General features: G+C 50.5%; 1 protein-coding gene across 2 annotated transcripts in view; it reads right to left on the bottom strand.

Moving 5' to 3' along the window:
• IQGAP3 (IQ motif containing GTPase activating protein 3) overlaps positions 1–25,920 on the bottom strand; it is a 1,503,259-nt gene that overhangs the window by 582,966 nt on the left and 894,373 nt on the right. For both annotated transcript variants that reach the window (XM_069607146.1, XM_069607147.1), the window contains exon 25: positions 21,202–21,365. In XM_069607146.1, the coding sequence (XP_069463247.1) occupies positions 21,202–21,365 (164 nt within the window). The remainder of the gene's footprint in view (positions 1–21,201; positions 21,366–25,920) is intronic.

Genomic DNA, 25,920 nt, shown 5'->3' with positions numbered 1-25,920 from the left:
CCCACGCCGGGGCCGGAGCCTTCACCGGCGGGAACGATCTGAACAGCCCCTTCATGAACTCTTTCACCAGACGATGAGACCACAAGGACGTCCGGCCCGTGGTTCTGGTGTATCGGGAGATCGCAGCAAGATGAATCTTGATGGACGCGTGTGCCAGACCAGCTTTGGCCAGCGTCAGCAGGTACGGCAGCACTTGGGGAGCCGTAATCCGTAGAGGGTTAATCTTCTGTGCGTAGCACCAGACAGAGAACCTCTTCCATTTGTGTCCGTAGCATTTAAGAGTCGAGGACGCCCTGGCCTTTGCAAGAACCTCTCTGCAATCGGCCGGTATGTCGTATCCTCCAAACTCTAGCGCTGCAGGAGCCAGGCCTGCAAGTTCAGCGACTTCGGGTCGTGGTGGAGGATGGCGCCTCCTTCCCTGGAGAGTAGATCCGCGTCCGCCGGCAGCTTGATTGGCGGGGACGCCGACAAGTCCAGAAGGTCCGGGAACCATATCTGCCTCGGCCACGCAGGTGCGACGAGGATCATCCTGCACCGTGACCTCTTGAGCTGGTTGACGAGCCGGATTAGCAGAGGCAAGGGAGGGAACGCGTAGAGGAACAGGCCCTCCCAGGGGAACGAGAAAGCATCGCCCATGCTCCTCGTCTGGGGAAACCTGCTGGCGAACCTCCGGCACTTGGTGTTCGTCGCCGTCGCGAACAGGTCGATCTGGGGTGTGCCCCACCGTCGGAAGAGGCGATCCACCAGATCCTGCCGTAGTTCCCACTCGTGGCACGAGCGCAGCTCCCTGCTGAGTGAGTCGGCGATGGTGTTTTTTATCCCTGCCAGATGAAACGGCACCAGAAGAATCCCTTGGGCGACGGCCCAATGCCACAGGTCCTGCGCCTCCTTGGACAGCGCTGGGGACCTGGTTCCGCCCTGTTTCCTGATGTAAAACATGGTGGTGGTGTTGTCGGTGAAGATCCTCACCACCTTGCCCTTGAGGGACGGAAGGAAGGACCTGAGGGCCCAAAACACTGCACGGAGCTCCAGGACGTTGATATGCAGGGACTTCTCCGTCGGGAGCCAGAGTCCCCTTGCGTGCAGATTTTCGGTGTGCGCTCCCCACCCTTCTAGGGAGGCATCCGTGGTCACAGTCACCTGGTGGGCTGGGGTCTGGAAGTCCATGCCCGCCGTCAGATGCGCGCGGGTGCCCCACCACCGTATCGCTCGTCGGAAACTCTCGTCGAGCTTGATCCTTTCCTCGAAGCTGCCCGTCGTCTGGATCCAGCGCGCATCCAGGAACTCTTGCAACGGGCGCATCCGGAGCCTGCACATGGGAATGAGGTAGATGCAGGAAGACATCATCCCGAGGAGGGACTTGATGGACCTCACCTTGGCCGCGTCGGCCACCAACATCCGTTGCACCTTGCCCAAGATGGTCCTGGTCCTCTCCTCCGACGGGGAGGCCAGAAGGGACACTGTGTCGAGCCTCGCTCCCAGAAACAGTGCGACTTGCGCGGGCACCAGGTGGGATTTGGCGTAGTTCACGGAGAATCCCAGGTCCGTGAGGAGTTGGACGGTCCTTGCCGTGTGGACCACGGCGAGCTCCCTCGTCTTGGCGCGGATGAGCCAGTCGTCCAGGTAGGGGTAGACGTGAATCCCCTCGCGGCGCAGCTGCGCCGCCACCGGTGCGAGGCACTTGGTGAAAACCCTGGGTGCCGACCGCAGTCCGAAGGGAAGGGCTTTGAACTGGTAACGACGCCCTTGGACCACGAATCTGAGGAATTTTCGGTGCCCCTTTAGGATGGGAATGTGGAAGTAGGCATCCTCCAAATCCAACGACGATAGGAAGTCTCCTTCCTCCAGCTGACCCAGGACGTGCTGGAGGGTGACCATCCGGAACTTCTGCGCCTTGATGAACTTGTTCAGGCGTCGCAGGTCCAGGATGGGGCGCCATCCTCCCGTCTTCTTCTTCACGAGGAAGTAACGCGAGTAGACTCCGGAGCCCCGAAGCCTCTTTGGGACGAGTTCGATGGCGCCCTTTCTGAGCATCGCCTTTACCTCCAGGAGAAGTTGAGGGACGTGAAGTTCTTTCCTGGCCACGGGGGGGACGCGCGGGCACCTTCTTTGAAACTCGAGCGCGTGGCCCCGGGCCAGGGCGTCCAGCACCCAACGGTCGGTGGAGATGGACTCCCACACGCTGACGAAGCCCGCCAGCCGGCCTCCCACCGGGGTGCTTCGGTGGGGGCCCGACCCCACGGCCGGTTCAATCCTGCTTGGACGCGGCCTTGCCGCCTTGGCCTCCTTGGCGACGACGGCGGGGGCCGCCAGACTTGCCTCGTCCTCTGTAGGCCTCTTGCGACGACGAGCGGGCCGCTTGACGGTAGGAAGCGAAACCGCCGCCGGAACCTTTGGAGGCGCCCTTGCCTCCGCCGCTCCGAAAGGGCGTCCGCCGTTGCTGCAGTACTCCAAGGGCCCGGGCCGTCTCAGTATCCGCCTTGATGGCCTGAAGGGAATCGTCCACTGTCTTCCCAAACAGGTTGTTCCCGTCGAAGGGCATGTCCAGGACCCTGGTCTGGACGTCCTGCCGAAAGTCCGTAGCCTTGAGCCATCCGCGACGTCGAAGGCAAACGCCGTTGCCCATCTGGCGGAACCCAGTGTCGGCGATGTCCGTCGCCACGGTGATGGCGTGGTCCGAGGCCACCTCACCTTCCTGCAGGATCTCAAGGGCCTCCGCCCTCTTGTCGTCCGGCAGAAAATCCAGCAGGGGAGCTATCTTGTACCAGAGTTCCCTGTCGTAGCGGGCCACGATAGCCAAGGCGTTGGCCGCTTTAATCGTCGTCGCCGCCGACGAGATGACTCTGCGTCCCATGGCATCCAATTTCTTTCCCTCGCCGTCCGGCGGGGAAGTCGACGTGGAGGCCGCACCCCCCCCCGCTTTCTTCCTGGCTGCCGCGGAGACGACGGAGTCCGGGGTAGGCTGCGCCCGGAGGCATAGGGGGGGCCGAGTCCGGGACCCGGTACTTTTTCTCGTACCGGTCTCTTTTCGCTGGCGTCGTGGAAGGGTTCTTGAGGAGGGAAAGGCCCTCATCCCAAATGTCGTCCAACAGAGGCACTGCGAGGACCGTCTTCCTCTTGGTCTCGCGCCGTTGGTAAAGGAAGCCTTCCTTTTTCTTCTCCTCAGGGCAGAGTTGGAAAAGCTCGGATGCCCTGGCGATCATTGAGTGGAACGATCCAATCTCGTCGGGCGGAGAAGCCCTGGTGGGAGGCGACGACGGAAAATCCTCGTCGTATGCCTCGTCGTCCGTACCCGTCGCTGCCGTGTCAGTCCCCGTATCATCCCCTCGGGTGGACGGGGAGGAGGGCTGGACGGGGCGCGACGGTTGAAAAGGAGGCGGTGGATGGATCCTTCTTTTCTTGGTAGGGGGAACACCAGAAGGTCCCGGTTCTGGATCCCCCGACGGGAGAGGTTCCTCCGTCGGTAACGGTAGTCTCGTCCTTATCTCGGAGCATAAGGACTGTATAGCCAACAAAATGGCCGCTGAGTTGTCTTGCGGCGCTGGCAGAGGGGAATCCGACGGGCGAGCAGGGGCCCCGTCGGTATCCTCGACGATGTCGTCGTCGTCACCTGCGTCGGGGCCCATTCCGACGGGCTGGTCTTGTTCCACGCCTAGGCCGTGGCTTAAGACCTCGATCAGTTCCTCTTCTGAGGTTGAGGCCGAATCTACGACGACGCCCTGCCCCCCCTTCTTCCCCACGGAGGGTTTCACGGGGGTCCTATCGATGGGCACGAAAGAAGACTCCCTCCGAGGAGGCAGGGAGATTCTGGGCCCCGAGGCCGCCACCACTGGTGCAGCCTCCACAGGCTGGGCCAGGGCCGCCGCGACCGTTTCGATAGAGGGCTTGGTCGAATGGATCAAGGCCTTCACCACCTTAGGTGCGCTCACCGCCTTATCCTTGAGGGAGGGGGCACTGCCACGCTCCTCCTCTGCCTTAGAGCTCGACCGGGGTCTCTCCAGGAGCTTCGCCGGGTGCTCGGCCTTCCTCTTACCCGACCCAGAGCGTTGGCTCGTGGTTGATGGTGCCGGGGAGGGTGCGCCCTGCCTGGCGCCCGTAGAGCCCGACCGTTCGGCGCTCCCGGTGCCAGCGGACTCGCGGTGCTTGGCCTTATGTTGGGCCCCCGTCGCCGGGGCGCCCTCAAAGGTCTTAGAAGACCGCTCAGATTTCTTCTTCTTCTCGCCAGACGGGCTCTTACCCTCCAGCCAGCTGGCGAGACGTTGATGGCGGTCCTTCATGGTCCGTTCCGACATGTTGCCGCAAAACGCACAGTCCTTCTCCACGTGCGTCTTGTCCCCATGAAGGCAGTAAAGGCAGAAAGAGTGTTCGTCCTCCTTGAAGACGTTCTGCAGCTGGCATCCAGGGCAGGCCCTGAACAGCTTTCCGGGCGTCGAGCTTCCCTTCTCCTGGGCCATCTCCGAGACCGGGCCTGAGAAGCTTCTGGAGTCCTCCGAAGTGTAGCTCGACGAAATCTTCACCCTTGAGGGGCACAGATGAATCCGACACGGGTCCCCGTTGATCGGATGTAGGATCGGTGGAGCTTGAGGCTCTTTTGACCGAAAGAATCGAAGTTTTTGTGAAAAAGCGCGAAAAAATAGCACTAACGCTCGAGAGCAATAGCACGAGGATCCCAACACATGAACGTGCGGTAAAAATCTGAAGATGGCTGCCAGAGGCGGTGCTTAGGTAGAGGGCAGTCATTGGCTGTGGTCAGTATGACGCAGAGACCAGTGATTGGTTATTACTACGAAAGACAGATCAGAAACGAAACTGATACTGGTTTTTTCTTTACCGAGGATTCCCAGCCTGACGACGGGGAATATTCATGAGCATGTGAATCCATGCCAGACCCCATGCTGGAGAATGTGGGTACACTACACAACACGTTAGGGATAGTGTTACAGGCACGCCCATGTTGACGTCCCCTTTCTATTCTCAAAAGACAAGATGCAATACTCTGCGGTTACCACTGGATGTCAGACTATATGCACAGCATGTGATTCTAAGCAGATTAACAAGCATCAGAAACTAGATTTCTCTGAACCCCCTACATATTTAGAGATTCTAAAAATAAAAAGACAAATTCTCATGAAGTCCAGACACTTTGAAATATTGAGGTATTAACCCAAGAGAAGTCACCATCTATTGTACAAATATAACATCCCTTATAAGCTTAGAAGCCTTGAAGAGGACTTCTCGTTTGGCAAAAACAGATCTCTTGGTTAGGTAGGATAGCAGACACAAAGAGGTCTACTCCAAAAAATGTTACACATCTTCCAAGCCCTCCCAATTAAAATCCCATAAAAAGAACTGCATGAGTTACAATCACAAGTATTCAAATTCACATGGGTGAAACAAGCAGCCAAGATTTCACCATCAATCATTATCCTCTAGAATGAACAGGGGGCTGGAAGTCCCAGACGTAGGTTACCTATATGCTACCCAGTTGGCTGCTGTTCTAGAATGGAACCTAGAATTACTAGACAAACGCTGGCGATTACAAAAGCCATCTAGGCTACCAACCGTACTACATGAATAATGTTGAATCCTGCCAGTCGCACGTCCCCAGACTAAGGAACTGCTTCGGACTACAATATGTTCCCTGCACAACTGGGACTTATCAACTAAGAAATATAACAACTTCCTTTCCTCTCCCCATACCCCAGTTCTAGGAAACACCCAATTCCCACAGGGTCTAAGCTCACATTAATTCTACAAATAATCAGTCAGAGGCCGATTGCGACTTGGTCAGCTTTAGAAAAATGGCTACCTGCCATCTTTCAATGAATGTAAACAATCCTTTCTCCTCCAGACTTGTCAAATATTCATATTTTCAACATAAGCGCTGGATTAGTAAACCAGTATTAAGTTGGACACCTGGGAAGGAAACAACTAAATATGAATATTAATCAGAGATCCTCCTTCTTGGAAGAGAACTTCCATTTATGCAATTTTGAATGCAACCCATTTACTCCTACATGGGAAAATGGGAACAATAGAGACTCTGATGAACTGTCATGGTAAAATATATGGTCCAGTGCAGCTAAATCTTCGACTTGTGTTTTATATAAGGAAAGCATTTTTCTCATTTTCTGGTATCCCACTCTTGAGAGGCTACACAAATTCTCTCCGTCCTCACCCCAAATCTGCTGGCATTGAACTCTAAGCCATGTTATGTTAAGAATGCTTATAAAGCATACTTTCACCCAGAGGTATCTTGGCGCTAGAATATCAAAAGGCGGGCGATTTACACTGACCTAAAAGAGAAAGGTCTTCAAAGAGCGCCAACATTGCAGGTGATTAGTAATGTTTCTTAGTGGGGGGGGGAGCAAGGTGTTTGAGTTGGGCCACAGTCACAGGAAAGTCCAGGCCCCCTCATTCTGGTACATGGCAACGTAGGCATGGAGAGCCGGCCAGCAGACCTTGAACGGAGCTCGCGGTTTGGAAAGTAGGAGACAAATTTGTCCCCGAGGTATTCAGCCCCAGTGTGCACGGTGAACCAAACAAAGATTTGAAATGAATGCGTTGAGCCACCAGTAGTACATGAAATGACCGTAGAACTGGAATGATGCAAGCTCCATAAGGGGACCCGGAAGCAACTCGCGCTGCTGGAATGATGCAAGCTCCATAAGGGGAACCGGAAGCAAGTCGCGCTGCAAGATTTTGAAGGCACTGCAGTCGCTGGACTAAACCTTTGGGCTGGGCGAGGTATAGCACATTACAGCAGTCGAGGTGGCTAAGAGCAAGGGCAGCCACAACTCGGGGCCACAGTTGAGGTGGTGTTAGGGGAAGCCCTTTCCATAAGATCTTCAAATGGAAATGCCACACTTTACAGACAGCCGAGACCCGATGATCCATGGAGAGAGTGGAAGAGACCATTACCCCAAGATTTATTACAGGTGTGACTAGGGTGGGTAGACACCCAAGTGAAGGCGGCCAAAAAGAGGACAACCAGAGTAACGACACAGAGGGGGTTGGGCGGCACCCACCACCAGCAATTCCAGTCTTGTCGCCATTGAGTTTCAGCAATTCTGGTTCATCCAATCTTCCACGGCTGCTAGACTTAAAAAAAACAAAAAAACAAGATGACATCTCAGCCTCATCAAGATCTAAACGGATCAGGATCTGAGTGTCGTCGGCATATGATTATCATCTGATGACGAAGGAGTGGATGAGGCACACAAGTGGCTGGATATATATGTTAAAAAGGGTGGGACACCACAGAAAAAGAGCAAGGAAGTGAAGAAAGCAGGGTGTGGGGGTGAAAGTACTTGGCCCCTCTGTCTGGAACACAGTGAATCATGGCAGCACGGGGCAGGGATGCCGGCCTGGGCCATGTGGGCCAGCAGGGTGGGGTCATCAACAGTGTCAAATGCTGCTGATAAGTCCAGCAAAATCAGGGCGCTCACTCCATCCCCACCGACCAACCTGGCCATGTCATCCAGTACCAATACCAGGACACACACTGTGCACCACCAGGACACACTGTGCACCAGCTGGCCGGAACGCTGACTCAAGGGGTCAAAGAATCCTGAGGATTCCAGAAAATATGAAAGAAGTCGTGAGTTCTAGGTCTCTAAGAGCTTCATAAAGAAAGTCAGCAAGGAGATGGGGTGAAAATCTGAGGGAAGTGAAAAGACCAGGGTTGGCTTCTTTAAAAGTGGAATGACAGGGGATTTTTCCAGCTCCCTGGGAATGTGACCTGACTGGCAGGAGACGTCAACGGCCTGGGTAATATCGGAAAGTAGCCCACTAGATATGTCTTTCAGCACAGACAAAGGCACCGGATCTAAAGGGGCTGCTGATTTCAGTTGATTTATCGACGCACTTATCAACGTCCCTCAGAAAAGAGGGAATGATGACAATTTGGGAAGACATACAGCCAGGGCAGCAGCTGGGGCTATACTAGCAGGTACAGTGACCCGAGTGGCAGGCAAGATATTAGACCAGATGGTTTCGATTTTAGTGACAAAAAACGTAGACAAGGAATCACAGAGCTCCGGTGACAGGCTAACGGAAGTAGTGAGAGATAGCTGAAGACTGCGATCTAACCACTGAGAATAGCTGCCTAGGCTTACTGAGGGCTTTATCGGTGTTCTGCTTGAGAAAAGCCCTTTTGGTTTCAAAGACAGCAGTGTAGTAACCAGTGGCACATTGCCTATCGCATTCTCTTTCGGGGGCCTCTGTGTCTGGCGGCACTTCCAACGAATGAGACAAATGAGAGATCCACCTCATGAGATGAACTGCACTTAGTACTGACTAGCGTAACCAGTGCTTTAAGGCCAGCTGTGCACCAGTTACGGCGGAGAACTCTAGGGGGATACCCTTGGAAGGGGGGACATGGAACCTTCACATTAGGTGGTGGTCAGACCATAGAACTGGTTATGCAGGGAAAATTGATAACTACTTCTTGTTGGACAACACAAGATCCAGAATGTACCCCAACTCATGGGTGAGTTCCGTCACAAACTTATGGAAACCCAGATCAAGAATGGAATAAAAAATTTGAGTTAAAATAGGGGCATGAGGCCCATTAAATTTAATATTAAAATCGCCAAGTACGACTAGATGAGCAAACTTCATCTGTAGCTCAGCCAGAAGATCCAGGAAGGGATCAAGAAAGCAGATGTATGACCTAGGGTGTCGGTCAATGACCAGAAAGTGGCACGTGTAGGAAGCGGAGCTGGTGCATCGCAGCAGTAGTGCTTCCATAGCAACTGTGTGGGTAAGTGGAACCTGGGAGGGAAAAGCCATGTTTTACAATTTCATATTTGGTGGACCTCATCCAAGCATTTAGGAAAGACATCCTGTCCCACATCAAGAATATTACAATCATTGAACCTCCTTTTGACCCCCTTGTTCCTCTAGGGAATCAAGGCTGTAAGGGTGTCAAAGAAGGAGCAGACACAAAAGGTGGTCTGATTGTGCTTATAGACATGAACAAAGAACCTCACTATCCCCATCATTTAAGAGGGGCTTCTCTGCCACAAACTAATACTAAAAGATCTATCACAATGTGCAAAGAAATCAAAGTTCACAGTCCTGTGTCACAACCTACTTCTATCCCTTACACTACAAATAAAGTCCAATATAATCCAACAGAAAGTTTCTTCCCCAAGGATAACTCCCTTCCCCCAGTATTCGGGTGGTGTTCAAAAGAAGGTTCTCTTGCAAAAATGTTGCCAGGGGGAATGAATACCTTCCCTGAATATGTCTCAAGGGTTTTTGCGCCGCCCCCAGGAGAAGGACTCCCTTTTCCTGGTATTTAAAAAGTAATTTTTCGTGTCTTTCAACTTGCTTCATGTTTTGCCATGGCAGTGTTGGTTACTCTTTAGGGTTGTTGTGTTCAACCTTGACTCAGTATGTTCTGTTCTGGCAATAGCCAAAGTGCTATAAAAATACATGGGCTTACTCGCAATGAAATGGCTCAGTATGGGAATGGGGGCTAAGGACTGTAGGACCCTCTCGGTCCTCAGCTAGTCAAGCCTATTGCCCCTATATTGGTTGCTCAGCTCGCTGAACTCTTCAACCTGTCTTTCAACTCTGCTTGCTTTCCATCTGTTTTCAAAACAGCCACGGTCATCCTTCTCCTAAAAGAGCAAGGGGCTGACTGCAACCTACCGGCTAACTTTCCCCCAGTGTCGCTCCTCCTGCAATACTATAAAGTGCTTGAAAGGGTTGTGTTCAACCGTCTTAGCATTTTCTTCTTAGACATCCACAAACTTCGAGACCCACTACAAGCAGGTTTCTGCTCCCGTGACTCCACGGAGACTGCTCTTGAATGTGTCCAACTTTGCTGCCTCTGCTAAGCACTTAAACCTATCCTCTTATCCTAATTCTCCTTCACTCGTCTGCTGCCTTTGACACCGTCGATGACTCTGAACTCCTTAATACTTTCTTCTGGGGATCCACGAACAAGTTCTTGCCTGGATCGAATCCTACCTTGCACCTCGCCAATTCTCCCTCTCCTGGAGTAACAACAGCTCAACTACCAGTTTGTGTTCCACAAGGCTGTCTTGGGGCTGCTCATCTTTACGCTCTATACTTCTGCTCTTAGGGCACTAATCTCCTCCTTTGGATTCTCGTACCAACTCTTTGCAAACTACACCGAAATCTTCTCTTTTCCTGAACTCTCCTCTGATCGCTCTATCAAAGTTTCCAGCTCTCTGCCATTAAATATTGGATGGCATCCCACTCTCTGATTTCAAAGTCTACCAAAACATAGGTACTCTTCTTCCCGGTCAAAAGCTCTCTCTCATCTCTTCCTCTGCCTATCCAGTTCCCGTCGAACACTCCCCTACTCTTCTTCAGCTAGAAACCTCGGTGTCATCTATGACCCTTCTCACAACTTCTCTACTTTCAACTCCAAAACTTACTTGAACTACAGCTCGCCTAAACCTCCTAAATATTAGGAAAATCAGGCACCCCTTCCTTTCAACACCGATTAGCATCTCTTATCTCTGAACTGGATTACTGTGCCAGCATCCTCTAGTCTCCCCAACTATGCTTTCTGTCCTCTCGACAAGAACACTAACCTTGCTACCAGGACTCTTTGATCTCCATCATTTCACACCTATTTCCTCGTACCGTCACAAGGCTGGATGGTTGATGATGCAAAACAGGGCAAGATTTCAATTTCTTCTCCTGGTTCACAAATCTATCCACGGTAAGGCACCACTGTATTCATCCTCCTCTAGCCAACTCTATAAGCCTTCTCGTAACATCTGATCTGCCACAACTACCCTTGTGGCTCCTCACCCTCCCTGTGCTTCCTCTCGTTTCTGCTCTCTCTCTCTCTCTCTCTCTTCTTGCTCCACTTACATGGACGTCTCTCTCCCCTCCCCCGACATCCGACAAACAGTCCACACTGATTTGTTCAGAACCAAACTAAAAACCTACCTCCTCGCTTACAAGTTACCATCATATTCTACCTCTCATCTGCCTGTTAGCTACCATGTTTACCTCACATCTAACCTGCCTCTGTCTCTCACTTCCTCTGCCTCCATTCTAGCACTTCACCCATGATAGTCACGTCCAGAGTACAGCTGGCCATACCGCTTACCTGCACTTAATGTCTAATGTTGGTTGACCTTAATCTATGTATATCCACTTATGTATTGTCCCTGGTGACTGTTCCATTTACTCCCCTCCACAACCTGGTGGGAATGTACCTCAAACTCATCTCATTGTAAGAAGCTCACTGCTTCCCGTCAAATCTGATTTCTTATCTATTGTACGTTATTTTGTGACCAAAAGAGCATTGTTCCTCATTTATATTAATACATAAACTAAATTAAAATAAATCTTTGCCACTCCGCCGGGGAAGGTCTCCCCGGGTTCTCAGATGCTTGTGTTGAGATGGGTATGTCCAGACATGGGTCCCCGTGCCTGCTGGGCCTAGAGACCCAAGCTACTCCTCACTGATGAGACCGAACAAGGCTAAAACATGTTTGGTGGATGCTTATGGTCTCGTGCAGAAGGGATGTGACCTAGCACTTCGGGCTGGACTTCCCCTTTGGGGGTGGGACCAAGCCCGAATTGCATATGGTCTTTCCTCTTTCTGTAATGGCTTAGCAGGTGAAGACTGATGGTCTGGAGGGTTGCCCAGAGCAATGCCAGAGATTAAGATTAATTCTAAACCTTCCAGCCATCACCTCTTGTTTTCCCTTGTTGTGGGGTGCCAGACCCTTCTTTGGTGGTCAGCGGATTTATTGCTGCCACTGCAACGAGGACGTTTTCCTCCAATGCCTGGTACACTCATCCAGTGTCCAGAAGCTACCATATTACTACTGGGACACTGGAGATCTTCCTTGAAGCACTCCACACAGTTCTGTGCACCAATAGTCCTACAGCTGCCACTGGGGTCAGAAACATTAAGTTCTGGCCCTCTCTGTGCCTCCCCCGTATCCCTACTGTGTCTCCCATGCCTCCCTTTACCTTCTCATGGGATCTTCCTGGGATGGAGTTTCTTGCCAGCAGCTTCCTCTGCTCTTCTCGTCTGATTCGACGGTCCTGGGGCACCTTTTGTGGTTCTCTGCACCTTACGAACTTGGGTTCGCTCTAGAACACGATGGTCCATGTTGTTGCGATCATGCCACTGCTTCTTCCATTCGGCCTAGCAGTTGGATCTGTTTCCTTCAGACTGTTAGGGAGAATTTTCAATATGTGCTTAATTTCCCTTACCTTTTGAGACCCCCGAAAACTTTGCTGGATTTCTAGGATTTGATTTTTTTCACCTGGAAAGAGTGTGAGCCTTTTTTCCCCACTCTCATGTATTTTGATGTGTGTTTTACTTTTGTGTTCTTCGGATATGGAGTTTTAAAACTCCTCCATAGGCATCATTGTTTTCTGTGTGTCACACAGCACCTTTAGTTCAGTGGCACAGGGTTGTCTTTCAGACTTCCCAAGGTTTAAATACCTTCTCTGGGACTGACTACCGTCTCCCAGAGCATGTAAAGTTAAATTGACTTTACTTGTCTCTTTAAATCTACTGACCCAGCACACACTATCTTCCCATAGAGTGCTGGAGGGGTTGCCTAGCTTACCCTGAGTCAAAACACTCATGTAACAGTCAAATGTTGCCCTTTCCTACATTAAATGGCTGGTGGCAGTGGTTTAGATCAAACTACCATAATTTTTCCCGACCGCTAACAACGATCGCTAAAAATCGGGTCAGCCATGTTTTTCAATACGGCGCCCAAGACCTATCTGTAAAAACAGACTCTGGTAATTTCTTTTCGCCACTTCTTTTAGGAAATGTCCTCTGCGCACCAAACCAGGTTCGGTCCCTTTGTTCGTTGGCGGGCTTCAGTGCTGAAGCCTTCCTCTGGCACCTGAGTGTCTGGGGTGGACAGGATGTGAGGTAGGTGCCCGAAACGCTCTGTGCTTTGTCTCCTAGGAGACCTGAATGCACTTTTGCTTGATTGGCCGGCTGGCTGTCCGGCAAGAAAAAGCCACCCTGCTTTGTGACAGCCAGGCTGGAATGAATGGAGGAAAACTGTTTAAAAGCAGGTCTTTGGGACTTGGAAAGCAGAGTCGACCACTGGAATGAAAGAACCGAAGACTAGCTGAAGGAAGAGGACTGCTGCAACTCCTGGACGACAGGTGAAGTCCTGCTGCAGGACCGAATTGCCTGAAACTCCATCGACAGAGAAGCCCTTAAAGGTTAACTTCTTCCCTTGAGTTTGGTAGGTACAACCAACTCGCAAGCCACATGGACCCCGTCCCCATCTGGTCGAATTTTCATCAGAGTGCTGTTGGAAACCGCATAGCCAGAGGGAAGGAAACCAGCTCGTGGACTTTAAAGGCACTCACACCTTAAACCAACGTCTTGCTAAAGCTTTTGGCCTCATCCCTGGGCAGTGCAGTGACATCCCGACGTCGTTGTCCTTGTCCCCACGACTGAAGCTCAGGAACAGCGAGATCTGCTTGAAATGCCAGGAACAACTGCCTCAGCTACAGCTCTTCTTCATTAACAAGGTATTGTTCAAACGCGGTCCGGAAATCTTTTCGGCGATCGAGAAAGTGCATGAAACGTTCCTCAACTACGAAGGCTTGTCCTTCCCTTAACATTCATCAAACTTTTCGCCTAGCCAAATTCTTCTAATCTCTGTGGCAAAGACTTATCAGTTATCTACCAGAACTGTGCTATTCTATACAAAAGCCTCTGAACCATTGACTTTGGCCCAGGCCTTTTGTAAAGAATTGCTGGTTGTATTTAACTGAAACCCTTTGCCCTGCCTATGAAAGTATTTCAGCTGTCTATTCTTATAACCTTGTCTTTTTACCCCTTTATTAAGTATTTGAAGTGCCATTTTGCTCCCACTTCATTTGGAGCTAAACTTGTTCATTTACTTACCGGTTATGATTTAGCGGTCTATGAGTGTGTGATATTTAGCTGCTTTTGCTAGTGCAATGTTTTCTGAGTAAATAAATGTATATTTATTTTTCCAAGAAACCTTGAGTAAGTGTTTACTTGAATCACTGTATTAGTTGGTCCTTTGTGTAACTTGTTCTACTGCTCAATTAAACTCTTGAGATAAGTCTGGCTGCTCAGCCATCGCTACCACTTTATTGTGTATTACAGGCTTGTACCAAAGGGGAAATTGTGCTTACGCTTGTAGTCCTAATTTCCTGTAGTGTTCCCAAAGGGTACTGCAGGTGATTCTGCCTAACAAAAGAGACACATTGCACTCTTGCAGGCTCCCACCGGCATCCCCTGAAAATGCTTTCTTCCAGTCCTCGCAATCTGACTCTTTAGTCCCTCTTCTCTTTCCTTTTATCTCTGGAACACTGCACCGGTGCAGAGCCGACACCTGCAGATAATGTCTCCGGCCTTCGTCCTGCCTCTGGTGAGCCACCTCGTGGAAGTAGTTAAGAGTTATTTACTCTTCATGGTTGTGTTCTTCCCCATATCAGTATGTTCTGTTCTGACAATATCGCATGTGCTACAAAAACACATGGGCTTACCTCTCAATGAAATGGCTCAGTATGGAAGGGTGCCTAAGGAATGTTGGGGAGGGACGCGGCTCAATGGGCTGTACCCTAGGTGATAGTCCTTGTCCCCATATCATCTTCCGGCATTAAACCACCCCTAGAGGGACTATTGGGTAACGGCCGCACCTCCAGAGCCTGGTGGGAAAGCTTCCCACTGCAGAGAAGTGACAACACCTTCTAATTCATCACAATGCACAGACAAATTGAAGCATTCTCCTTGAAAAAACAGAAAGGGCAACCTGCAAGAAAGTCTGAAGCTTGCTTACACACCTTGCTGATAGGAGTGCCACCAGAAAAGCTGTCTTAAGGATGAGCAGTTTAAGAGAGGATGAATGCATCTGCTCGAACAGAGATGCAAACAAAAAAGGTCAGCACCAAATTGAGATAGCAATCCAGAGCCACAAATGGTGTAGGTGGAAACCTATTCCAAGGCCCTTCAGAAATGAGTTATTTACCGGGATAGTAAATAAGGATCCCTGATCAAGACCTTTTGAACATGGACAAAGCTGCCAAGTATCCTTAGATCATGCCTATTTGAAGGCCCAACAATGACAGAAGGAATTGCATCACGTTAGTGGTGGGGCATTATATGGGGTCTACCCCCGTTCCATACACCACGCCACGCCAAATTTGCTCCACCTGCACCCATACAATATATTGGAAGATCTACGAGCACACAGCAACACCTCAAGTACCTCTTCTGAGAGGAGCCAATCTTCATGCCTCATCCTCTTAAGAATCACGCATGTAGGTTGAGACACTCCGGGTTCGGGTGGAGCACCCGACATTCCCACTGGTATAGGAGGTTTGGCTTCCAAGGAAGCCAGCAAGGTTGGCAGATGGCCATTTCCAGGAGTTCCTAGTACCATGCTCTTGCCCAATCGGGAACAAGCAAGATCTTGGTGGCCTGGAACCCCCTGAGAGAACACAGGTTGACTAGCATTGATAGGACCCCCTCCACCAAGAACGCGAACCGTAGTGCACCCCTCACCAGGAACTAGAGCAAGACTGTGCTGCCGGTGCAGAGTATCTGCCACCCCATTCTCAACTCCTGACAGGTGGGCTGCAGGAGCTGAGATCCTGTTATCTAGCAACCAGAACCACAGTTGCAAAGCCTCTTTGGATAGGGGTAGGGACCGCAAACAACCTTGCTTGTTGAGGCAATGCATGGACACTGCATCAGAATCAGGACACATTTCTCCCTGAGGGTAGGCGTGAACGTCATCCAGGCTAGCCTGATAGCTTGCAACTCCAGCCTGCTTATGTGCAACCGGCATTCCACTGGGGACCAAAGGATGTTCACTTGCAGATCCCCCAAAGTGAGTGCTCCAGCCCTTCAGGGATGCATCCGTGAACACCTGAGGCCACAGTAGCCACGTTGGCCAAAAGTGTTCCCCCGCCATTATGCCCTCCCTGCTGGCTCACCATAAGGTCATTGCTCACTTAATTCGACATCTTCAGGCTGTACTACTTATTGGCGAAGTACTGGAACCATTCATCCCTCAAGAGCCACTGAGGGGATTGCATCCAGAGGCTGGTCTCTGACACCAGAAAATGCATACGGCCTAAGAGGTTGAGGAATAAAGCTGCTGGCAAGCTGTCATGGTTCTGGAAAAACTTGACCATCTGACATTGGTGACTCTCCTCAGGGATGTTTTGGGGGCGGGGGTCCATGATGCATCTATGAATTGGAGCTTCTGTGTTGGTGCTACACAGGACTTCTGAAAGTTCAGAGAGAAGCCCAAATTGTAAACCAGAGAAATGGTTTCCTTGTGCTGCTTCCGGAGACCTTCTTAGAATAAAATAGTCATCCAGGTAAGGGAATACATGGATGCCCGATCTGCTAAGGTGCACTGCCACCACTGCAATCAGCTTGGTAAAAATCCTGAATGCAAAGGGTAAGCCAAAAGGGAGAACTCTGAACTGAAAGTGAGTGTCCCCCGACAACTAATCTCAGGAACCGCCTGTGCTTTCGATGGATCGGCACATGAAAATAAGTGTCCTGAAGATCCAGCAACACAAACCAGTCCAGGAGCTGTAGAGCTTGGAGAATGGTTCTTCCACGTCAACATCCTGACCATGTCCTTCCTCAGGACCTTGTTCAAGGTACTGAGATCCAGGATGGCACAGAGTTCTCCACCTTTCTCGGGTACCAGAAAATAGCGAGAATACCCGATCAATCCTGTCTCCTCGGGTGATACCTCTTTCACTGCACCCTTTAACAGCAGGTCTCAATTCTTCTGGGAACTCCTGATCCAGCTGTTGGGGGATAGCTCTCGGGCCTTTATCCAAAATGTCCTTAAGCTCATAGGCCATGTGTCGCTTGGTAGGAAGTACCCAGTCCCAAAGCCAGGACAACCCTTTCCACTTTCTTCCTGTACTGGTCATTGGAGTGTCCATAGGAGGACGCTGCCTGCAGGACAGGTGAGTTGTCAGGTCCACTTACCACGAGCAGACCTTCAGCCAGGGCCAGTAATCGGCCTGATCTGTGATGTCGGTTCTGCCAATTCCCCCGCTGACTGGCTCCATACCAAGAGAGACCAGATCCCCCTTCCTTGTTGACGATTGATCTCCTGGCGTGAAAGAAACTCTACCTCGACTCCAGGATGAATGCACGGTGGACCGTCAGCGCTGATGCAGACTGGGTCATTCAGACCAAGCCTCTCTGCGGTGCTATCTACTTTGTGATAGTCGAGGTAGTGGACGTACGACCCAGACAGGGACACCTTGGCACTGGAGCCTCTTGGCACAACTGGTGCCTAGACAGCATGAGGCTTCGAGACCGGAGCCATACCTGCCGTAGCTTTTTCAAAGAGTGTGAGCATGTGATTATTAAACACATCCTCGCTCTTCTCTCAAGGCAGCCTTAGTAGGGAAGGACTTACTCCTCCCCCCCAATGAGCCAGAGTCATGTCTACACTGGCGTTGCTTTCTTTTTCTTACGGGAGGACGAATGGTACGACTCACTTCAAGAATGCAAGCACTTTTGCACTTTCTTCTGGTGTCTTTCCTTTCTCGGGCATAGGGCCTTCGGTGGCGGGGCACAACGACCTTACCGTCCATCTCGCCAGAGACTTCGATGTAGGCCACCCGGGTGCCAATTTCGCCGACAGTTCCCAGATTGCCTTCGGTTTCATTTGTTGACAGAATCCACTTTGCTCTAAATCATGTTACTTCCCGAAATATAACAAATACTGAGCGGGTCCGTGATGGACATCTTTGAGCCGCAGTCTTGACCAAGCTTGAAATCTGAGTCCTCAGGGATGGACCTTACGGCGATTGAAAATAAATCTTCTCACTAAAGAGTATCGTGTTCTGAGCGTGGGTAAATAGGGAACTCAAGAATGGGGGCGTAGTGCTGTAATATATGTACTGGCAAAGTCACGTCTGGAGTGGCACAGTCTAGTCAAGATGGGGTCCACGCCAAGATAAGCTATGCCCCCTGATAAACTTCTAGCAGCTGATGCTGAAAGGGATATCTATCAGATGCATCTGCGGGAGAATGTAATTCATTAAAACAAAAGATGTTTCTCAAGCCTAATGATTATCCAAATTAATTCTTAATATCGAACTGTATGATATGATATGGCATCTATAACACGCCTATACACAAGTGTTTCAAGGCACGACGAGACAAGGGAGGGGAGACATAGGGAGGACAAAACAACGATCTTACTAGGCCTAGTGACTGAGATTGCACGAGTGCAGGGGAAAGGGGAAGGGAAAAGTGGTGGGGGGTGGAGGATGGGCAAGTGCACGGCATGGGATCAACAACAAGTAGTGCAGCCAACAGGTGGCAAGTGCAAGCGATAAAAGTTCAGACAGCAAGTGTCTAGTAAGTGCAGGAAAGGGCACTGTAGGGTTACAGATAGAGACCACAAGTGCAAAGGATGCCAGGAGGCAGTGCAGGTGTGCAACTGGACAGGCAGGGACCTGGGCCCGAATTCAGAGGTTGGCCAGGTGACCAGTGCAGTATCAAACAGGAGATCAGCAGGGGAGAGGAGGAGAGAAGGCAGAAGCAAAGAGGAAGGTCTTCAGATGCTTCCGGAACCGGAGATGGTTCTGCTCAAGTTTCAGAGAGGGAGGAAGGCTGTTCTAGAGGGAGGAGCCAACCGAAGAAAGCAATGTGCCCGCACCTTGTTGCTTGGTGAAGCGATTGACCCTTAAGGAGTTGGAGTCGAAGAATGAAGAGCTCGAGTAGGAAGATATTTACGATGAGAGAGTTGGAGGTATTTCATTCCCAGGTCCCAGAATGCCTTGTGGACTATGCAGAGGGTGTTGAACTTGATCCTTGCTGCCACTCGGAACCAATGGAGAGATTTCGGGGCTGTAGAGATACGATCCATGGGCTTCAGGCCAAAGACACGTCTCGCAGTCCTATTCAGGATTAGTTGTAGAGGACGGAGAGTAGAGGCAGGCAGATTTAGAAAAAGGTTGTTGCAGTAGTCCAGCCTGGAGAGAACCATACCAAAAGAGACCAGATCCCCCTTCCTTCTTGAAGATTTATCTCCTGGCATGACAAAACGATCTTGACTCCAGGATGAATGGACGGTGGACCGTCTGCGCTGACAGTGTGCTTCTGGGGGAAGGTGAGAAATGGAGAGGTGCAGCTGGTAGCTTGACTTCTTAGAGATGTGAGGAGAGAAGGAAAGTGAGTTGAAGATGACCCTCAGCTTCTTAGCCTCACAGATGGGAGCAAGAAGAGGGCCCAGCGTGGGTGGCCAGAGAGACAGGAAAGGAAGGTGCAAGTGTGCTGATGAGGATCCCCTTCCTACTGACATTAAGGCAGAGATCATTGGCTGCACACCACTCCTGGATTGCAGACAGACAGTCCAGGATGAGAGAGAGAGAGAGAGAGAAGAGGCGGCTGAGGGGAGCCTGAATGCAAGCCGAGTGTCATCCGTATAGCACTAAAAGGAGAGAAGCAATGTGGTGGGCGAGAGGTGCCAGGTATTGGTTGAACAACCAGAGATAAAGGTTAGACCCCTGGGGAACACGACAGGTGGAGATTGAGATAGAGGAGAGGAAGGACCCTAGTTGGACCTGGGAGGGTCAGTCAGAGAGGAAAGAGGTCAGCCGGGTCAGGGCCTGATCAGTGATACCCAGTTCATCACAGAGCCGGTTGAGCAGGATGGCATGGTTGACCTGGTCAAAAGCAGAAGAGAGACCAAGTAAGATGAGAACAGAGGGGTTGTTGGCATCAAGGTAAAAGAGCAGGTCTTCAGGGATGTTCAGGAGAGCAGTTTCCATGCTTCTGGCTGCTCTGAAGCAAGACTGATGGTCATGGAGACAACCAACAGATTCAGTGTGAACATTAAGTTGGGAGATGGCCAGCTTTTCCAAGAGTTTGCCCAGGAAATGAGTAATGAAGATTGGGCGATAGTTAGCCGGACAGGAAGGGTCGGCTGAGGGTTTCATAAGAAGAGGGTGCACAAGAGTGCTTCGGGGGACGGGGGGAAGGTTCCAGTGGCCAAAAAGTGGTTGCAAATGTCGGCCAAGGCTGGAGTGCGAGTGTCAATGTGGTCCTTGATGGTTTTGGATGAACAGGGAAGAACCTGTTTTGACAAGACTTTCATAGATCAGGCTTGGCTAGAAACCTCGTCAGGGGTAAAAAGAGGACAGGCAGAGGAGGAGAGATGGCCGCAGGGAGGCCAGAGAAATAAGTAGAGGGAGAAGGAGGACAGGACGAGAGGGTGGACAGGATGTCCTAGGTTTTAGAGATTAAATGAGAAGCCAAGGCCGTGCAGAGAGCCTGGGATGAGACAGTAGAGGTAGAGACTGAAGCAGAATTGGCCAGCTCCTTGCAGATCTTAAAGTGTTTGGACGAGTTGTTGGATGCTGCAGAGACGCAGGCCTGGATGTGGGCTCTCTTCTTAGCGTGGACAGAGTGTCAGTATTGCCTTTGGAGCAGGCGGCAGGCCAGTTTGTCAGAGGATGCCAGCCATTTCCTCTCAGCCACCCTACACTTGTGTTTACGGATGACAAGGTCTGAGTAGTACCAAGAGTTGCACTTGGTTTTGGGCTTCAAGCGGATCCTCATGACAGGAGTGAAGTACATCAAGAGTGTCAGAGATAAAAGAATGGAGGTTAGAAAGGGCTCTGTCAGGATCTGAGTCAGCCAGAGGTGCAGGAGGGGGAGAGATAACGGTGGCGAAAACCTCAACTGAGACACGCTTCATGGGTCGGATTACTGAGAAGGTGGGTGGCAGTGTAGGGGTTCACTCGGCCTGAAGGGTAGTGAGAAAGTAGAGGAGAAAGTGGTCACTCCAGGAGAGAGGAGTGGTGAGAGGGTTAGAGAGGGGAAGGTCCGAGAAGATCAGTACATTCAGGGTGTGCCCTGCAGAGTGAGTCGGGCCAGAAGGGAGAAAAGAGTGAGTCGCAGAGGTCGCGAAAGATTCCAGAAGTATTTAAATCTGGAAAGATACGACCCACACTGTAGCTCATTCCAATTTTTGAACCTACAGAAAAGGGGAGGGAAATACAGAGCTATCACGCACCAAGGCAGTTTAGTAATATGAATATAGGATCAAAGGGTATCGCAAGCTGAACACATTATAGCTCATACAAAACAGTCACAAAGCCTCATACAAATCACTATGCATTATTCAAAACAAATTGGAAAAAAAGCAAAGCTACAAGGCAATGAGAATACCCAGCAAAACCTACTTGATTTCCTCCTGGAGGGCAGTTTTGAAAAGTTGTAGGAGCAGATAAGCTTCTCTTCGATTGGAGGCATAATTGTACAATGAGAAAATCACAGACTCCATGAACTTTGTTGACTTGTTCTGGGGCATCTGAAAGATCAGTCTTGCCATATACACTGGATGCGTCTGTAAAAATAAAGCAGAGCAAACAGTGGTGAAAAATGCAAAGACAGAAGTCTATAATAATATGGAGCTTTTAGAAGGAAACTGCCATTACCTACTAAGGTCTGAGGTACGGTGGAGAGTGATTTTTACTCGTTCGGCAGTGTAAATCATGTCATAAAATGGTCACAACTCCAATCTATCAGAGTATGTTAATTAAATTGCACAGGCTTTTTAAGAGCACACATGAAAGAAGTTACATTTGTAGTAGGCAGGTGTCATGTCATAGTAATCACAATAACTCTTAAAGATGTCACCAAAAGGACATCACTATTGTTTCCCTCTTCTTATGCATGAATTGGGCGAAAGTGTGGTGGCTTCATGAAGACCCTTGCAGCACTGAGGTGTGAACAACACAAGTTACTTACAATTATCCTCACCCATCTCTGCTGCAGAATGCCTCCATGTGGGATGGCAGTCTACAAGCAATGGCACCATTTTTAAAAGTATCCTTCACCTTTAATGCTGCCCCCCCCCCCCCATTGGATCAGTTTACCCCTTGACAAGTCCATCTTCATGAAGACCCTTGCAGCACTGAGGTGTGAACAAGACAAGTTACTTACAATTATCCTCACCCATCTCCCCAAGTGTGCTAGGATTCAAGATATCCCTGAAAAGAGACCCCATTTGCAATGAAGTAGCACCAGAGTCATCCAGGTCAAAGAGGACAGCGGAGTGACACTACAGATCTCCCCATGAACTGTACAGATGCGTAAATGGGAATGGGACTTGTAAAAGTCCTCTTATGCGCATTGAATTTTGCTTTTGCTCCTTAATATCTCAATGCTGCCTTCACCAACACCTGGGTATTGTACCATTCAATTTCTTATCAAATGGTAAGGCACCAAAATGTGAGACTGCCCAGTCATCCCGAAAAACATCATGTATAGTGCTTTTTTGAAAAGAAGTTACTTACCAGCTGGTAACGTTCTTTCGACTGGATGTTCCTCCAACGTATTCCACATCTTTGATATGTAATGTCTACAGTTTTGCATTTCGGAAACTTTTTCAGCAGATGGCGTCCTGCGTCGATGGCGTCGGGTCAATGTCCCTCGAAGGCCTCTGTCGAGGGCGATGTCACAGGATGTTATAAATTGGACGCACAGCGCCCGTAGCCTTTTTTCCCTCAGAACGTGTGGCACCAGTCTCATGCCTGCTTGACTGCACTTAGCGTTGCAGAACGGGAAGCTGCAATCGCATAGGAAATTCTCCTGAGGGGCAGGCTGGGAGGGCGATGTGGAATACGTTGGAAGAACATCCAGTAGAAAGAATGTTATCAGTTGGTAAGTAACTTGTTTTTCAAATGGATTGTCCCCTCCAACGTATTCCACATCTTAGACTCCCAAGCAGAACCAGTAGATGGAAGAGGGAAAAGAATTTAGAGTACCCAATTAGATTGCGGAATAAAGAACAGCCTTCCCAAAAGCCATATCCTGACCATGGATTGTATCCAGGGAATAATGTTTTACAAAGGTGTTGATGAAAGCCCATGTAGCGGCATCACAAATATTCCTAATAGGAACACCCCGCTGGAGGGCGGTGGAAGTAGCCACGCCCCTAGTGGAATGTACTCTCAACCCTTCATGAGGGTCCTTACCCGCCAATCGGTAACACTCCATAACAGTAAGAATAATCCACCTGGACAAGGTCCGATTGGAAACCCCCTGGCCCAAACGGTGTCGGCATATCATACAAAGAGTTGATCGTCCACTCTGACCCTGGACATCCTAGAAATGTAAAAGCTCAGAGCTCTCCTAGGATCCAACCGATGGAGTCTCTCATTTTCCTTGCCAGGATGAGGAGGAAGGTAGAAAGATGGAAGAACCGCCTTTTGACTCAAATGGTATTCAGAAACTACCTTTGGTAGAAAGGACGGACGTACACGCAGTACAACCTTGCCCTTGTGAAACACAGTAAAAGGGGGCTTCGATGAAAGTCCCTGCAATTCACTCACTAGTAACCGCAACCAAGAACACAGTCTTGAAGGACAGTAATGTCAAAGGACGAGAGTGCAAAGGTTCAAACGGAGCACCCATGAGAAATTTTCAAAACCAAATTCAAATCCCAAACCGGCACCTGAAAAGGGGACGGCAGGAATACATTAGTCATTACCCACTTGAAGGCCCCTGTGGGCCAAAGAAAGTAAGAAGGACAAAACCATAGGAATACAGCACTGAAAAGGATCAACATTGTGATCTCTGCAACAGTCGTAGAACTTACGCCAAGGGTACAGGGATTTAGTTGCAGGCCGCCTGGCCGAAAGCAACACCTCCATCACGTCATCCGGGAGGTCCCGATCCATATACCTCAACCTTTCAGATACCAAGCGTGAAGGTTGAGAGTCCTAACCTCTGGATCGAGAACCTGACCCTTCCTCCCCCTCAACCTCCCCTTCACGCATGAGAGCAGATCCTCCCTGTACGGAAGATGTTGTGGAGGACAGATGGATATTTCTAGAAGGTCCGGGTACCACGCTCTCCTGGCCCGATCTGGAGCAATAAGGATCATGTGGGAACCGAACCTCCGCAACACTTGAGGAATGACGGGGACTGGAGAAAACGCATACAGCAGTGGGAATGACCAATCGACCACGAACGCGTCTCCCAAGGCTCCTCTTGGAGGAAATTCCCTTGAGCAGAATCTCTCGCACTTCCGGTTGACACTGTTGGCGAAGAGATTCACTTGCGGGTTCCCCAAAGGGCGAAGATCTCCTGAAGGACTTCCTGAGTCAACTCCCACTCGTGGGAGACCGTGTTCTGCCTGCTCACAGCATCCGCCGCTGCCTTTTCGACTCCAGCCAGATGAACTGCCGAGATCGAAATTTCCTACTGGATGACCCAGAACCAGAGCTGCATTGCCTCTCTGCACAACGGAAGTGACCCTAGCCCCTTTTTTTTGAGGTAATGCATGGCCACTGTGTTGTCCGTCATGATCAGGACACTCCTCCCCCGTACAGAGGGGCCTCAGCTCTAACAGATTGATGTGGAGTCTGGACTCTGACTGAGACTAACGACCATTGGCGGTCAAGTCGTTGGCATGAGCACCCCATCCTGTGAGCAAAGCATCCGTCACTACCGTCACCTCCGGCCACGGTTGCCAAAACTGTTCCCCCCTTCATCATGTTCCCTTCATTGGCCCACCACAGATCTGCTCTCCAACCTTGACTAACATTCCATCTGTCCTCATCCTCCTCGATCTCTCTTCTGCCTTTGACATGGTCAACCATACCATCCTGCTCAACAGTCTCCGTGAAAACCTAGGTATCACTGATCAGGCTCTGGCTTGGCGGACCTCTTTTCTCTCAGACGGACCCTCCCAGGTCCAACTTGGGTCCTTCCGATCATCTATCTTCTTCTCTACCTGTGGTGTTCCCCAGGGGTCTACCCTCTCGCCCTGGCTTTTCAACCAATACCTGGCAACTCTTGCCCACTGCATTGCAATTGTCTGCTCAAATTTCCAGTGCTACGCTGACAACACTCAACTCATTTTCAGGCTACCCTCTGCCACCTCCTCTCCCTCTCATCTCTGATTGCCTAACTGCCATTCAGGATTGGTGTGTAGCCAATGATCTTTGTCTGAATGCCAACAAGACAGAGATGCTCCTCATCGGCACATCTTCACCATCCTTTCACCTCACTCTATGGCCGGGTTCTCTTGGCCCTCCTCGTACCCCCACCTGCGAGGCTAAGAACCTCAGGGTCACCTTTGACTCCACCCTTTCCTTCTCTGCCCACATCTCTGAGGTGTCTAAAAAGTCAAATGTCCTACTACACCTCCTCAGAGGTACTCTGCCTGTCCTCTCCTTCCCCCAGAAGTCATGGTATCCCAAGCTCTGGTTGTCTCTAGGTTGGACTATTGTAACAGCCTCTTTCTAAATCTACCTGCCTCTACTCTCCGCCCTCTGCAACCAACCCAGAACAGGACTGCAAGACTTGTCATTGGATTCAAGCCCTGGGATTGTAGCTCTCCAGCTCTGAAATCTCTCCATTGGCTCCCAGTGGATGCAATGATTAAATTCAAAACCCTCTGCATTGTGCACAAGGCTTTCTGGGGCCTAGGTCCAAAATACCTTCAGCTATCCCTCCGCAAATACCTCCCCTCTCGAGCTCTTCGCTCCTCTACCTCTAACTCCCCCAGGGTCAGTCGTTTTTCAAAGAAGCATGCTGGGGTAGATCTCTGTCTTCGGCTGGGGCCTCCCTCTGGAACAGCCTCCCTGCCACTCTAAAACTTGAAGCAAACCATCTCCGGGTTAGGAAGCACCTCAAGACCTTCCTCTTTTCTTCTGCCTTCGCTCCTCCTCTCCACTGCTGATCTGTTCTCTCTCGGCACTGTGCACCTGGCCACCCTCTGTCATCCGGGCCCAGGTACCTGCTCACCCTGCCACCCTCCCGCACTGCCTCCAGGCCACCCCTTGCACTGCGGTCTGTATCTGTACCCATACAGGCCCCCCTTTTTCTTCCTGTACTAATCAGACCTACCCTTTCTGCTGCCTTAAATCTAGCACTTGCAAATTGCTGGC

This window comes from Ambystoma mexicanum, chromosome 1p, assembly GCF_040938575.1.
Source record: "Ambystoma mexicanum isolate Mex_15411 chromosome 1p, UKY_AmexF1_1, whole genome shotgun sequence".
NCBI classification, from domain to species: Eukaryota; Metazoa; Chordata; class Amphibia; order Caudata; family Ambystomatidae; genus Ambystoma; species Ambystoma mexicanum.
Note: the sequence above shows the minus strand (reverse complement) of the source record. Positions and strands in the feature narration are given on the sequence as shown.